This window comes from Sphaerodactylus townsendi, linkage group LG16, assembly GCF_021028975.2.
Source record: "Sphaerodactylus townsendi isolate TG3544 linkage group LG16, MPM_Stown_v2.3, whole genome shotgun sequence".
Classification (NCBI taxonomy): Eukaryota; Metazoa; Chordata; class Lepidosauria; order Squamata; family Sphaerodactylidae; genus Sphaerodactylus; species Sphaerodactylus townsendi.
In genome coordinates, this window is record NC_059440.1 from 32,438,449 (window position 1) to 32,455,402 (window position 16,954).

General features: G+C 43.1%; 1 protein-coding gene across 1 annotated transcript; it reads right to left on the reverse strand.

Moving 5' to 3' along the window:
* Positions 1 to 1,954: 1,954 nt before the first annotated feature.
* Positions 1,955 to 13,840, reverse strand: CENPS (centromere protein S). The gene is made up of 5 exons (XM_048518711.1): positions 13,704 to 13,840; positions 11,741 to 11,864; positions 10,217 to 10,250; positions 5,575 to 5,641; positions 1,955 to 2,525 (listed from the first exon to the last, which is right to left on the reverse strand). Exons 1-5 carry the CDS (start codon positions 13,755 to 13,757, stop codon positions 2,382 to 2,384), a joined length of 423 nt encoding a protein of 140 aa, XP_048374668.1. The 5' UTR covers positions 13,758 to 13,840; the 3' UTR covers positions 1,955 to 2,381.
* Between the last annotated feature and the right edge of the window lie 3,114 nt (positions 13,841 to 16,954).

Consider the following 16,954-nt stretch of genomic DNA (forward strand, 5'->3'; position numbering starts at 1 on the left):
GGTGGATTTTATGGATGAGTTTAAGGCAGGGAAGGGAAGGCAGCCTGCTGCGAACGAGAAAGGAAGCTGAACAACAGCCTCGAGATATAATCAAAATGAGCTTTTTTATGACAGCATCTTCAACAGCAACAAAGTTTAGGAATTCTCCATACCCTCCACAGTCTTCACAGCACAGCAAAGGAAGATGTTCATCCACAACCATTCCCAAATAGTAGAACTAAGGCTAAGTTATCAGGATACAAGGAAAAGAAGTTTAGGCTTGACCCAAGGTCTGAACAAAGGCAAAATCCAGGGAAATGGGTCCCCTTGAGAAACACTCAGCAATTTTGTGTGAGAAGGTAGAAGCCAAGGTTATGACACTCTTCATCTCCATACAGGCACTGGGGAGAGAATTGCTAGAATTAAGATATGTGTCTGAAGGATGGGTGAAGAAGAACTTCCTCTACAAATCTCTTTGCAAGTTACTGACAGGCTGTTATTAAGAGTAGACCAGGTTCTTTCCCTCTTTTGGCATTAATGGGTTTTCCATTCAGAGATGCCCTTGGGGGATGTGCAACAAATAACCACCTTCACAGTCTCCCTTTCTGTCCCCCTTCCATCATATCCAGGCTACTATAAAATCCTAAAATTTCTTCCTCTCAAGATCTCATGAACACGTTTGATTCAGCCCCTGCTCTGCTGCCCCACCTCTTTCTTGCTGGCCTTTTTCTTCCATTGCTCATGTCTTTTTCAGTCACATCCAACTGGCTGTGCTGAAGGCCATCTCCTTTTATCCTTAAATCATCACCTCTGTTTCTCTGTCCTTTGCTTCTTGCTGGCCTTTATCCTTTAGGCTTCCCATCTCTTGCCTCACTTCCCCTTCCTACTTCTACTCTTTCGAAACAGATCGGCCTTCTGACATCTCAGGTTTAATTTCACACTCTTACATCCGGGAAGTCTGCCAAGTTGTCCAGTGGACGCTCCTTTCCTCTCAACCTCTTCTCACCCGCTTCACTAGCAATGCCCCTCTGGAAAAGCACATTGGTTAGGGACCAACAAACCATCCTCAAATTTAATTCAGTGAGCAAAAAGGCTTTAGACTTGTTTTTGCTAGAACAGCATCTTCTCCGCTCTGCTACATGGTAAACTACTTTTGAAACTGAGGGGAGAGTCATAAAGAATTTGTGCAATGGGGTGTGTGAATCCACTGTCAACAGAGATAACGTTAAAAATTCCACTAGCAGAGGGGAAATGGAAGCCTAACCATCATTTTGGATCTCTGCCACCTTCATCTGCAAAGTCTTTCCCCCATGCTATCAGTTAAACTGTCCTCAGCCCAATGTCCAACTTCTCCTTTCCTCTATATTCTAATTTAAGTTTGACAGTTCAGAGATCACAAGATCCAGGCCTTGCATATACCTGGAGCTAAATAAAATGTAAATTCATAGTATATGGGATACACAATCTCAAAATATCTGTGCAGAGACATCTTCCAAAGTGTAGGACAGACTGGCTCTCGGCCCTCCGAGCTAAGGTTCATCATATCAACATTATTAGCCACCAGGCTAATTGGTTGTCTTCCATCATGAAGTTTTCCATCTGGCATCATCTATCACTTATTTCTACTGCCTCTTTGTTGTCGCAGCAGTGGCGTAGTGGTTAAGAGCAGGTGTACTCTAATCTGGAGGAACCGGGTTTGATTCCCTGCTCTGCCACTTGAGCTGTGGAGACTTATCTGGGGAATACAGATTAGCCTGTGCACTCCCACACACGCCAGCTGGGTGACCTTGGGCTAGTCACAGTTCTTCGGAGCTCTCTCAGCCCCACCCACCTCACAGCGTGTTTGTTGTGACAGGGGGAAGGGGGGATATAAATCCAAACTCTTCTTCTTCTTTTTTAAGATGATGATACTTTTATGGCTACTGCTGTCATGGAGAACCCCGTAGATCTGTATGTTTCACCTACTTGACAGTGCTTTTATTTTTGTATGCTTTTATTGTTTTAATTTAACATCCTAAGTCTCTCCAAGCATTTCTTAAATGAACAAATGGGGTGCTAAATGTTATAAACAAACAGTGAGTAGACATGACCACCACTCCTATAAGAATAACAAGTCTTGTTACAATCCGAACAAACAAACTTTCTGTTTAATAAGTGACATTCCCCCTTGGAAATCCACTCAGATTTTTCCTTCCTGAATCCTTTAAAGTATCTGTTTCTCGCATGCATTTTCAAAGATGGAATGGACACCCCAGTTAAAGGGCTCCTTCTTAACGCTAACCATAGTGAGCCCTGGTCAAAAGCAAGCAGACACTGGAAAACTGCATCGCAATATCAGCTCTTCCTTGCTCTTTGACAAAAGGCAGACAGAGTCCAGAGGGGGCAGCCAGGGAGAAAAACAGTCAGGCCATGTTGGAGTCCTCACTGTCAGCTGCAACACGTCCCGCTAGCTCATCGGAGGTTCTGCTGGACGTCTTTTTTTTCTTCGCTTTTCCTTCTGCCTTTTTCAAAGTAAGCTCTTCGCTCATGTGTGTGATGTACTTCAGCTTGAAACAGAGAAAGACGTTATCATTCACAGGATTAGCCGTTCTGCCAGCTTTAAAAACAACTCTGCCCCCCCCCCCCCCCGCCCCAAGGTAGGTGATGTGGTGTCAAGCAATAAGTGATTAAGGCTGTGTGATACAAAGATTAGGAGGAGGGCAATTTTTTTGATCATGTTGACAGGTAACTTGTGAACAGAGTTGAGATTTCCATTAGAATTTTTAAAAAATACAACGGATCAGCAAATCACATTAAAACTTCAGTCATTACAGAAGCCAAGCAAAAATGAAACCCATTACCCCATATGTCCCCACTCGGCCTCTGCGGTCAGCAGAGGCCAATTTGCTGGTGGTCCCCGGCCCCTCAATGATGCGGCTGGCCTCCACACGGGCCAGGACTTTTACAGCACTGGCCCCAGCCTGGTGGAACACCCTTCCTCCAGCTGTCCGGGCCCTGCAGGACCTTGGCGAGTTCCGCAGGGCCTGTAAGACTGTGTTGTTCCACCAGGCCTTTGGAATGCCTAGCCACTGATACGGTGCCCAATCCTTGCTCCTACCCTGGCACTGGTACATCAGAGCCCTCATATTGAGAGGCCTGCCGTCCCCCCCCTCTTTTGGGGTGGGTTGAAATTGAGGCGGGACGCCTTGTTTAAATGTTAATTATTAACCGCTGGTTTTAAGTATTTTAAGACGTTTTATTGATGGAGCCTATGTATTGTGTACTGGATTCGCTCCTGTTTAATGCTTCATGTTTTATATTATGTTGTTCACCGCCCGGAGCCCTTCGGGGATCGGGCGGTATAAAAATTGAAATAATAAATAAAAATTTCAAAATGTCCTCTGAGAGAATTTCTTTAAAAGTCCTAACACATGGTTGAAAGCCTTTGGATGCAAAGACAAACTATACAAAATTCTAACGGCATGAAATGCTCTTTGGAGCAATAAAAATGCAAGGGGGAGGGGGGCAGTATAATAACTTCTTCCTTGTAATCAAACATCTTAACTGTCCCAAATCAGGTTGGTGGGGATATTTCACGGGAGGCCTGCGCAGGGTTCTCAGAGGCACTTCAGAAGGTAAAGAAAAGAGGGGGCAAGGTAAACTACCTGGCAAGATAGAGGACCAGAGTTCCAGCACTATGGCTAAGAAGGATGAATCCACATCCCCCCCCCCCCAATCTCATCCCTCTCAACACAGAGCAAAGCTGCAGCAGCTCTCAGATTATGGATAGCTTTATCTGGATGTAGGCATCCTTTCTAAGTGCCAGGGTGGTGTAGTGGTTAAGAGCAGGTTCACTTTTATCTGAAGAACTGGGTTTGATTCCCCGCTCTGCCACTTGAGCTGTGCAGGCTTATCTGGTGAACCAGATTAGCTTGTATTGTATTGTATATTTAATTTATATACCGCCCTCTCCCGAGAGGCTCAGGGCGGTGCACTCCAACACATGCCAGCTGGGTGACCTTGGGCTGCTAGTCAGTTCTTCGGAGCTCTCTCAGCCCCACCCATCTCACAGGGTGTTTGTTGTGGGGGTGGGGGGAAGGGGAGGAAAATAAGATTGTAAGCCCCTTTGAGTCTCCTTACAGGAGAGAAGGAGGGGATATAAATCCAAACTCCTCCTCCTCTTCTAAATCCTGATCAATCAAAGGGCTCCAGGGGCTGGCTGTGGCTCAGCGGCAGGGCCTGTGCCTGGTATGCGGAAGGTTCCAGGTTCAATCCACTGAATCTCCAGATTAAAAAGACTAGGAAGGAGATGATGTGAAAGACACCTGTTTGAGAACCTGGACAGCCGCTTCCAGTCTGAGTAGACAATGCTGAACATGGTGTGCTTCACTACAAGGCAGCTTTATCCATCTATCCATCCATCTATCCATCTATCTATCCATCCATCCATCTATCAGCTGCATCACCCCCGAAGGGCTCGAGGCGGCTCACAATATGGCTGTTCTCTAAGACAGCAAATCAATACAAAAATATAACTTAAACCCATTAAAAACTTAAGCAGCAGTTACGAGCTTTCCTGGTCGCCCCTTACAAATAGAATCAAATTCAACTCTAGCCTATTAAGTGTTCTTTGTTTCAAGTGCTCTTTGTCACAGGGATGGTTATAGATACAACACAGTAGATTCCAGGGCAAGCCCCAGGTCTTTTGCTTCTGAAGTATTGTTCTGCCTTGATTCCCCTGTTAAAGTGACGCTAATAATAAATGTGTGTAAAAAAGTGGCTATTAACTAGCACAGCTGCAGCCTCAGAGTGTAGACGGGCGCAACCGCCCTGTTCTTCCTGACAAGACGTTCTGAGCTCAATTAAGCTGCGCTGCAGCTGTTAGCTCAAGGACGCGCAACTCAACTACACCCTTTACCAGCAATTTTTTTCCAAGACGGCAACATATTGCTCAGACAACAGCTGGAAGGAGAAACTTTCCCACATTAGGTTAAAATTAGAAGTCATGTTATTTGGGGTAGGAGGAAGACTGACTTAAAATTTAGTGTTGTTTTTACAAAGAAATGGCTTCATGCCTAGCTTCACAGAGATGCCAAAACTTACCCTGAAAAGATTTGCCACCAACATTCATGCCAGGTCAGAAGTAGACATTGCAGGAGATGGCTGAAAATAGGAGTTCTATTTCTCCTTTATTTTAATTATTTAGAGTATTTATATAATATCCTTCTGTCCATAAAATGGGCTTCCAGAGGGGGCACAACCCAGGAAAATATGATTTCAATAAAACCACTGACACCCAACCACAGGAAAATAGCAGCATTAACCGACTTAAAATAATCAACTTAAGGCCATCTGTCTAGTCACTGTATCAATTGAAAACCAGCCCTGAGCAAATCATCAAAATTCGGAATAAATCCCATGCAACAGTACAGTCTGCACAAGCCCTGTTCAAAAGTTACCTCTTGTACCTTTGGCAGAACACTGTGTGTTCAATTGAACAGGTGTCTGTTCTTGCCAGACTATTATCTAATACCAAGTAGAAAAAGTAAATGAAGTAAGAGCAGATATTGGTTCATTCAGAAATAACATAGCAAAAAAGTAAGGCTCTCATCTCACCAGTGAGTTGCTCCTTCTACACAAAAGTTTCACATCTTCAGGTTTAACTGTAATTCGTTTTGCATGTCTGTGTGAGAAAGAAAAGAGGAGGGATAAAGAGAACTATAAAAAGATGAAAAAGCTTACTAGCTGTTGCTTGCAGAAGATAAGTAAAGGTGCTTCTATTGATATGAAGCTGCAGAAGAAATAGGCAAAACAGTTTTAGGTTGTGTTTTGAAGGGCAGCTGTTTTGGAATCATTCTTAAGCATGCCGTTGGCTTGGAAAGAGGCCAGCAGAACGATCTCTTCCACCAAGCTCCCTTCAAATCCAAACCCACACACAACTCTCACTAGCTTCTCTTGTCCCTACTGCTCCCCAGTGACTTTCCAGATTTTGCCTGGGCAATATGTGAACAGCAAACTGAAACAGCTCTCAATTTCTGCTCGCGTTATTTTTAATGCCCAAAGCCTGGGTGGGTCATCTTCAGGACTGTGGGGCACTTTGCCACTTCTGTGAGAAACTGACCACACATTTGCAAGCCACTTTTGAAATCAAGAGGATGCTCTCTGAACTGGCCTGTCCTAATCTGACTTTGCAGGTGAACTGACCTTGTGCTCTCCCTGATGGTATACCATCTTCACCCCAGCTCCTACCACAACAACTGAGATCTTGCTTTGCTCAGGAGGAAGCCTGATTCTGCCATTGCCACACCCCTTCCTATCAAGACTAAAGCCACGGTTGTGTGTCCCTCAAATCATACAGTAGACTCATACCCATATTTTGTTACTTCAAACTGAAGGTAAAGAAACATTATAGCTTTCCTTTATAGGTGCTCTTTCCTTTATAGGTGGGAAGGGGGTGGGGGAGAAAGAGAAGTTCCTGCAGATGGAAAACTAGCATGTCAAGAAACTAGTACAGTGGTTCCCAACCTGGGGTGCACGCACCACAAGGGGTACGTACCAGAGTATATTGGGATATGCGAAAAACATGTAATGGGTTTACTAATACAATTTTAGGGAAATGGTACACGAGTGAAAAATGTTGAGAACCACTGAAGTAGCAAATGCTCTCAGTGTCTTGCATGCTCATTCTGTGTCTATGTGCAGGGTTTTGTGAACAGGCAAGCAATGCGTACCCACAAAGATTTAACAGAATGAACAAGAGCTGGATCAAATCACTTTTTAATTCTATTTTAACTTTTACAGTTAAAAAGAAAAAGGTCAACTTTACTACCACCTCTTCATCCTGCACTTTCCAAACATTTAAAACTAATGATAAAGGAAGCTTTTTGGGGGGGAAGGAACGTCTCTCAACAATCCCTACATACTAATCCCACAAACAAAGCTGGCTTAAGAGATCTTGCTGCTACAGGTGCTAAGTGAGTCATTCGTGTCCCACATGATTCACACAATTACATGTTTGCCTTGTTATATAAAGGCCCTGATTTAGAACTGCAATTTGCAACAAGTAAACTGACCTCTGATGACCCAAAAGAATGAATGCGGAGCCGGCAGGCTGCCATTGGTGGCAGAAGATATGCAACTAGGATTGGTGAAGTGTCCAAAATGGCTAATAGTTACTTTCCAGCTGCTGCTGGAAACAGAAAGTTGAACTAGATGGACGCTGAGGCTGGTCCTGCAGGGCTCTTCAGATAGTTCTGAGACATGTTGTAACAGACAGTTTGTGCTTCTGCATGACAGGCAAGGAGAAGCAATTATGTCAGGGGTCTGCAACCTGTGGCTCTCCAGATGTTCATGGACTACAATTCCCATCAGCCCCCACCGAAGAGGCTGATGGGAATTGTAGTCCATGAACATCTGGAGAGCCGCAGGTTGCAGACCCCTGAACTATGTGAAGGGGGGTAGCAAGACACAAAGAATCAATATCAATAGCTAAAGTTATGAAACAGGTGGAGCCTTGAAAGGGGTGTAAACAAGCTGGAACGTGGCAGGAAGATTAAAAACCGCCCAGAGCCCTTCGGGAATGGGGAGGTCTACAAATCCAAACAATCAATCAATCAATCAAGAGTCATGATATTTCTAATACATGATGCACAATATTTCTAATGTATAAGTGGATTACATCACTGTGATCTAAGGCATGCTAAAAAACCACCCAAAAATGATGTAGAAACTTCATATCAAGACTAAACAATATTTTAGTCAGTCAGTTGGCTGGTTTTTTTCACTTATAAGGACTAGGTGCAAACAATAACTCTGATTTAACCGGCCTACTGAAAATATGCAAGTAATACACCAAAATAAAATATCCAAAGTAAAATTTCCCCATATCTGCTTAACTCCAGCCTGGGTACAGGTCAAAAATAGTGCTTTTCTATCAATGGAGAACGTGCAACTTTAATTGAAAGGTGCCTCGAGAAGGGTCCAGGTGAGGCAGCGTAGGATGAATGATAAATATGCCCCCAGAGCCAGTACAAACTTCTCATTCTTGTCTCTTCCCCATCTCTTTGCTCCCATTCCACTAACCATCCTGCCTTCACTCGTCAGTCCTCCAGTTCTGGCATAAGAATATAAGGAAGAGCCTGTTGGATCAGACCAGAGTCCATCTAGTCCAGCATTCTGCTACTCGCAGTGGCCCACCAGGTGCCTTTGGGAGCTCACATGCAGGATGTGAAAGCAACGGCCTTCTGCTGCTGCTGCTCCTGAGCACCTGGTCTGCTAAGGCATTTGCAATCTCAGATCAAGGCAGCCTTAGCCATGTACCACTCTCTTGCTCCCTGGCTGTCTTTTGTGTCTGAAACTGCTATGCAAAACAACTGTGTGATACCCCATCTCTCACCTCCTTCAAATGTCTTCTCAGACCTACCATTTCAGTGAAGCTGTGACCACAACTGCTTAGTCCCCACGCCTTTAACGGCTCAGCTGTCTCTGCCTGGGATTTTGCTCCTTATATACTTAAAGGATGCTTCAATGTGTGCCTTATTATTATTTTTACTAACATGCTCCCCAAGTCATCCTTTTGCTTGCCTTTCTATCATCCTTTGCTCCTTCTCGCTTCCCTCGTTTGGGCACGACTTCCACTTTTTAAAGGAAGTTGTCTTGCTTTTTATGGCTTCCTGGACTTTGTTCATAAACCACACTGGCATCCTCCTCGCTTTGATGGTACTTTTAATCATCTGAGGTATCCATTATATCTGAGCTCCAATTATTGTGGATATAAATCACTTCTAAGCATCCTGAAATGATTTGACCTTCTTTACTCTCCGTTTCAACTTCCTTTTAACTAATCCCCTCGTTTTAAAGAAGTTTCCTCTTCTGAGATAAAATGTGGCAATGCTGGGCCTTCTGGGCAACTTTTCCATTGACAAACATGCAGAACTTAATACCAACAGGTTCAACAACACTTTCATCTCACACCAGATCTGGCACTCCACTCAGAGGCAAGTCCCGAGTCATCTCCCTTCTAGTCTGTTCTATAACTAACCATTTCAAGTCATTTGTGTACCTAGAAATGTTGTCCTTTGCGAAGGTTGAGACATGCATTTAACATTTATCTCGTGAGCTACAAATCCCAAATGAACTCGTGCTGTGTAGCAAAAAAAGTTTCTAGACTTCAAAATAAGTTTCATAAAAAATTAAGTGTCACCGCAATTATTCTGCACTACCGATAGCTCTAATTTAACAGACGTAGTTGTGAAGACAGGACAAACTCTTCTGAAAAGCTGAAATCAAGCCACTACTTCACGCTGCTCTTGAAGGGTTCTATTTGCTACTAACAAGCTGCTTACAAAAGGAGACCATCCGACTGCTGTTTGCTACAGCTTAGTCATACACCTGCATGCAATTACATTAGGCAGAACACAATCCACTCACAAGGCTACACTCCGGAGGCAAGGCTCCACACAAAGGCATCATTATCCTCTAGGCAATTTGCTTTTTTGTGCGAGTTGTGTACATACATTTTCTTGCTTTATACTGGCAATTCCGAGAAAAAAAAAGGAGGGGGGAGATTTATCAAAGAATCCAGACTCTTTGAGAGCTACACACATCTAGGGAAAAATACAGCCACTCTTTGTGCCAAATACTCAGCAAAGGTTCAGAAAGATTGGGAGGGGGGGGGGACAGGAGGGGAGAAAAAAGCTTACCGGTTTGAATCAATACCCGGCATTCAGACTACAAAATAATATAACTCTTGGCTCTGCCAAAACAGAAATGGTTTCATTAAAGCCTAATTCTAAAAGTCAGCATCAGCTCACTTGTGGGGAAAGCAGCGAGAAGAGATAAACTTTTCGACATTAAGATTTTTCACCAGACAAACACAGACGTGGACCCTACAAAGCACTCAAAGAGCTCCAAAATACTGACAACAGCGCTTGAAGGACTTGCATGGATAAAAAGGCCATGCAGCTGGTGTGGAGGGGCAAGGGGGACCAAATAAAACCATCCTGCCCTTCCTTTTCCATCACGAGAAATTCCAGTGGGGAAAAAAGCAGGGGTAGTCTGGCTCCCATATGCCTATCCTCTGAGGGGAGGGAGTTGTGAGTTTCTGTCTGCACAAAATCTGGCATTACAGGAGGTGTCAGGGAACTATTGGGCGAAGGGAATATACGACAGAACTGTGATTGCACACATCCACTGCTCCGCCGGGTCCGAATCAAGGATCTCTCTCTCTTTGAGTATTGCATTTCCCCACAGTACTTACTTAGCAAACATTTCAAGGTCCTGTGCAAAGGAATCTGAAAAGAAAAGTAAAAGGTTATCTCAAACTTCTTCCCTCCAAAAGTTTGGAAAGGAAAAACAATTTGATAAGTTTGCTCATGTACACTGGCACAATATCTACTGCTATTCAACCTCTCTCTTTTGCTATTCAACCTCTCAAGCTTCTCATTGACTGACATCAATTGACTGCATAGAACATGCACAAACACTCCACTACTCAGGGGTCAAAGAAGTCAGTTTTGCAGTATAGAATTTTGTGATAGGACAAAGGTTGTTCGGCTTGGCTGCGTGTGATGAAACCTCACACAGGTTCTACAGCTAGAAGCTTATGTGAGACAAAATGAAGACTGGAAAGAGGTAAGTACCAATGCGCTGAAGCAAAGTATGCGGAGGTAAGGTGGCCATAGGGCAGAAAGTAAGCAATTTATTGAGAAGCAAGCTGGACAAAGAGGTAGATTACAAAAGGAGATTTGAAAAGACAGGGAAGTGGGGCAATATCACATAAATTTTAATTAATCCATTTATTCTTCGCCTGTAGGCTTCAAGTTACTGCAATGGCCATCCTTTGCTAGCTCAGGTGACTTGCTAGTAGACAACAAACTAGTAGACATACAAAGGCATAGGAATCTTTGACCCCATAAACCTTATTCACTGAATACACATTGCGCTCTCAGAATGAAAGCAAAACTGCATGTGCTCTATTTCGAGAGACCATTAAACCACTAATTCCAGAAAGTTTCTTTTATTTGAACAGCTTAGTCGAAATACAGTTACCTGATGAACTCTTTACTACGAGTTAACCTCATGTTTGTTTGAGAGAGACCTACGTTCATGGTCAAACAATCCATTAGAGCAGGGGTAGGGAACCTGCGGCTCTCCAGATGTTCAGGAACTACAATTCCCATCAGCCTCTGTCAGCATGGCCAATTGGCCATGCTGGTAGGGGCTGATGGGAATTGTAGTTCCTGAACATCTGGAGAGCCGCAGGTTCCCTACCCCTGCATTAGAGGGATAAGATTCCTGTTGTTTAGAGGTTGCTATAATTGCTACCTCACCTGCTTCCCACTGAGAGAGAGACAGAGATATGTAGGAGCCCAGGCACCAATTTGCCCACCTTGAGGTATGCTACCACCAACCCCAGCAAATCCTTTTCCAGCTTCTCTTCCCCATCAATAAGATCTATTTTTAAAAGTTTGCTGACATTCTGAGCATGCGACATTCTGCGCAGGATATCAAAGCTCACATGTATGTTTAGAACACACAGAACTCTGGGTACAAAATACATTGTTAAAAACAAGAATTAAGTTAGGGGTGTGTGAGAGAGAGGTTTCGCCCCTCGCAGGACAGGTTTCCCAGAACTTGTCTAGGGCTCCCTCTGGTGCTAGGAAAAGCAAAACGAATCATTAAGTCAACTCCAGAATATCTCTAATTCCAGTTCTATTTTTGAAAAGCATTAAAATGCTGATTGCTTCTATGGACAAAAATAAATATGCACAGAAAAGCCTACCACACTGTCTGAAGGTGATTTCAGAAATAGCAGCAACAGCTTGTTTACTAAACTGAATCCCTTTGTCTTCTGCAACTTCTTCACAGAGGCCAGCGACGGTGAAGTGAACAGCAGCCTTCAATCTCTGGAAAGGGTGGAAAGGAAAAAAGTTACAGAACATATTTTGCTATTACATCCCACATCAGGCCTGTACATCTTGGCATTCAACAAAAATGCAAAGTTGATTAAAGGCCAAACATGACATGAGATGTATTAAATTCACAGCAAAAGTACTCTTCACACAGCATACACCTTGTGGAACTCACTGACACAAGATGGGGCAATGGGCACTGGCTCTTTAACTTTAAAATGGGATTAGACAAATCCAAGGAGCATAGAGCCATTAATAGTTATTAATCATAAGTAATCATAAGTATAATGAACCTCCATGTTCAGAGACAGTTTGCCTTAGATACTGGAGATGAGCAACTGCTTTCATGCCCTGCTTTTGGGGACTCAGTTAAGATCTTGTTTCCACTGTTGGAAACAAGATGCTGCAATAGTTGGATTTTTAGTCTGACCTAACATGGCTCCTCTTACAAATCTCTTACAATCCTGGTTACCAGACCTGGTTCAGTTGCTGGATCACAGGTTATGTAGGCCTTTTATATATATATCTTAAAGAAAAAACATTTGTAGTTCAGTTTGTTATCCCGTTAGATCCAGCAACACCTTTAAGACCAACAAAGTTTCATTTTTGGTATGAGTTTTTGTGTGAAGCACAATTTTTCATACAGATAGAGGGTGGGAAAGTTTGGTGGCTTCTGTTTCAGCGTATCTGAAGAAGTGGGCATCCACACCAAAGCTTATATCAAAAATAAAACTTTTTTGGTCTTAAAAGTGCTCTCATGTTTTCTCAGCTGCTTTAGACCAACACAGTGACCCAACTGGAAATATTTATTAGACTTCTCCTCATCCTACTGACTTGCATTATGTGATCTGCCAGCGTCTCAGTGAGAAAAACAAATGATAAACAACATAAATCAGTAATTCTAATAGTCAACATACCTGCGGATACTTAAATGCAGGCAGCAGGGAGTTTTCCCAGCAAAATTGGAGAGCCTGCCCGCCAAGTTTGGTGCTGAAAACCCTAAAACAAAACCAGAAATGGGAAAGGCAGAAGACCGGTTGCCAACCAGCCTGGAGAAGCACGTCCTGCCCCTTGAACAGAGACCCAATGCGAGGAGGCAAATTAAAAACCCCTGTTAAATAACATCTCATTTTCATGGCATGGAGGCAAATAAATCCCTGATACATAATAAATAATATTCCATTCAGCCTTTATTGATGGCCTGGAGGTCCCCCCAAATTACAGCTGGAGGGGGGTGCTCTGTGCCCCATTGAGGTCTTCCTCCTCCAAATCCTGCCCTTCTAAGCCCCCGAAGCTCCAGGAATCCCCCAACCCGGAGTTGGCAACCGTACAAGGACTCTATAAGGCAGTGGTGGCAAACCTATGGGGCTCCAGATGTTCATGGACTACAATTCCCATCAGCCCCTGCCAGCACAGCCAACTGGCCATGTTTATTTCCCAACACAAATGTTTATTTCCCAACACAATAAAGGGAAAAAATACATATACAACTATACACCCCCACAGCCACAATTAGCGCAGAATAGAAATAAATACAAAAGAGCACAGAAGGGGGAAAAAACCTATTTTACAATATCTAAACATATCTTACACTGATATAGTGACTTCCTTGTTGATTTCTAACCAATTTTAGGTTCATGCCAATTGGCCATGCTGGCAGGGGCTGATGGGAATTGTAGTCCATGAACATCTGGAGCGCCATCTCCGCCCCGTTCCTTTTACATAAGCGCACATATAGCCATATGTCCTTGAGGTGACGCATACGCACATATAGCCATATTTCCTTGAGGTGACGAGTAAAAGCCCCCCCCCCCCTCGACCCCGCCATATTACCTCAGCGTCTGAAAAGTGCTCGTCCGTCTCCTCAGACTCCCTCCTTCGCGCCATCCCAAAACGAAGCAGAAGAACCTCCGCCCCCGGCCAGCAAACACAGAAAATGGCGCTCAAATTTCCCGCCCGTCGTGACGCTTTTGAGGGGAAGGAGGGGAAATGGGCGGCCCTCGGGGCGGAGGCGGGCGAAAGGGGCTCCTTTGGGGCTCGGGGGACGGCTTGGAGGCAGCTGGAGGTGGCCGACATGGGGCCGCCCTGGCTACCTCACAGGGTTGTTGTGAAGGCATTTGGTTAATCCGATGCTGCGGTTTTGCGGGGTGGGGTAGGTTTGGGATTTTAACTTTTGCACGTTGAAGTGCTTTAATGGGGATTTATAAAAAAAAAAATGTTTATTTCCCAAAACAAAAAAAGGACAAAAATACATATCCAGGAATTCCCCCACCTGGAGTTGGCAACCCTACTATAAGGCAGTGGTGGCGAACCTATGGCGATCCAGATGTTCATGGACTACAATTCCCATCAGATGTTCATGGACTACAATTCCCACCTGCCAGCATGGCCAATTGGCCATGTTTATTTCCCAACACAAATGTTTATTTCCCAACACAATAAAGGGGAAAAAATACATATACAACTATACACCCCCACAGCCACAATTAGCGCAGAATAGAAACAAATACAAAAGAGCACAGAAAACAATCCTATTTTACAATATCTAAACACACCTTACACAGATATGGTGACTTCCTGCTGTCTCATTGTTGATTCCTAATCCATTTTAGGCTCATGCCTATATTTAACATTAAACAATTTATCAAATACAAACTATATCATTGCTAATATTCTAACTCATTCTGCTGTTTTCTTCTAGCTCTATAATCCTGCAATTATTTCTCTACTACCCTATGTTTTTGATAGTCCATAAAAGGTTTCCAGGTTTCTGAAAACTTCTTTATTACTCTCTCTTAATAAAGTTGTCAATTTTGCTGTTTCTGAGTATTCTGTGACTTTCAACATCCTGTCTTCCTTTGTTGTTATTTTATTATCTCCCCATTTCTGCACATTTAATGGGAATGTTTTAATATTGTAGCAGCCCAGAAACCTTGCATATTGGCAGGGTATAAATTTTAAAAATAAATTAAAATAAAAAGCTAGTGATGGCGGGGACTATGTATGTTAATAATGCGTGTTACGTGTTAATAATGCGTGTTACAACATTTCACAGAGATCCCCCCATCTGTCAACATTGGGAAAAAAACTGCTACAGACTGAAAATAAGTTGATATTCTTATTTCAGACTGACAAGTTAGGTTTGAATAGAGAGCTGGATTACTCGTGTCACCTATGAGAGTTAAAGACTCCTCCTGAAGCTCAGGTGTTCTCATTTAGTAGAAACCTATAAAAGAGCAGACAGATAACAATTAGGTCACTAGAACATGACATGATGGGAAATGTCAGCTCAGATTGAGAGAAAGTGAGTTGTATATGTATAACTGTGAATAAGTTGATATTTTTATTTCAGACTGACAAGGTTCTCATGTAGTAGAAATGGATTTGGAGCTGGATTACTCGTGTCACCTATGAGTGTAAATGACTCTTCCTGAAGCCGAGGTGGTCTCATTTAGTAGAAATTTATAAAAGAGCATGTAGATAACAATTAGGTCTCTATAACATGTTATGATGGGATATTTCAACTCAGTTTGAGAGAAAGTGAGTTGCATATGTATGAAACATTGTTGAAAACTCAGGGTGTGAATATTATACATTATAATAATGATAGATTTATTTGAATGTTATTTGAATTCACCCTTACAGAGTACCCATATGAAGCCAATATAAATTATATCTACAACCTGTGAGGCTGATGAAGCCATCGAAAAACGCAGATTAGGCGCAATGCGTTTTTTTACAACCAATGAAATATATAAAAAATATGAACAATGATATAAACTCATGTATATAGATATACGTATTTGAAATATTAGTTATAGCCAGAGTGCAACAGTAGTGGTAGTTCCATTATTATTAATATTGACTGTTGCACCCCCTTTTCTAATGGGGGACTATGTATGCTCAGCTCCTGGCAGAAAAGGATAAAGAAACATATGAACTGGCGGTTGTGGGTTTTCTAGGCTGTGTGGCCGTGGTCTGGTAGTTTTTTGCTTCTAATGTTTTGCCCCCGTTTATGGCTGGCATCTTCAGGGGCAGGTCACGGTGAGATGCTTCTCTCCGTGGTGTGCAGTGTGGAGCCACGGAGAGAAACACAACTATGCCATACAGAGAGAAACACATTTCACCGTGGCATACCTCTGAAGATGCCAGCTGTAGATGAGGGCGAAACATTAGGAACAAAAACTACCAGACCACGGCCACACAGCCTGGAACTGTGTTGATTCTAGCCATGAAAGCCTTTGACTACCTATTAAATAAGTAAGATTACAAAGCATGGTTGAGGATGCAAAAATGGGAGATCCAAAACATAAAACTGTATACACTGATTTCAGCCTTTTTCAAAATCCGAGTGAAAGCAGAGATCCCATATGCAGAGGTGGGATCCAGCAGGTTCTCACCAGTTCCCGAGTGGGTTACTAATGATTTGTGTGTGCCGAGAGGGGGTTACTAATTGGGTCTGCTTTTCCATTAGAAATTCCATTACGTCCAAAAATCATAAAGTCCTGCTGTTTCCTATGTGCCTGGTGAGCGAAGGTAGAAAATGCGATCATTCTCCCTGTTGGGCTGTTTTAAAAACATGTTTTGGAAATATGGTAAAGTTCCTTGTTTAAGGAAAAGTCTCCCTTCTTTGAGTTCTAGAAACAAAATCAAGTATTTGAAAGTATTAAGTATTTGACAGGCAGTCAATGAGAGGAGAAGTAGTTGTTTCTGTTGGCAGTAGAGGATAAGACTTGCTAGAATGAGTTTAAATTATGGACAGAAAGATACCAGCTGGAAATTAGGAACTTTTTTTTTACAGTAATAGTTTTTTACAGTAACAGAGAAATTATTAATGCCCCGCCCCCGGAATGCCCGCCCCCGTCCCTCTGTCAAAGCCCCCGCCCAGCTCCATTGGCGCTACGCCACTGTTTGAATCCCACCACCATGGGAACCTGTTACTAAAATTTTTGGATCCCACCACTGCCCATATTCCTATTGCTGTGACATGCCCTGAACTGGCCGCTAGATGCCACTGTTTGCCCTTTCAAGAGTTATGGATTAAAATAAAAAACCATAATCCTCTTTCATGTCAGACTGTGCAC

Bases quoted from the DNA above. Each gene is read 5' to 3' on its own strand.
- CENPS (XM_048518711.1), bottom strand. From the start codon at position 13,757: ATGGCGCGAAGGAGGGAGTCTGAGGAGACGGACGAGCACTTTTCAGAC. The intron at 11,865-13,703 runs GTAATATGGCGG...CACCCTTTCCAG, and splicing joins AGCACTTTTCAGACGCTGAG to AGATTGAAGGCTGCTGTTCA. The intron at 10,251-11,740 runs GTAGGCTTTTCT...TTTTCTTTTCAG, and splicing joins AATCACCTTCAGACAGTGTG to ATTCCTTTGCACAGGACCTT.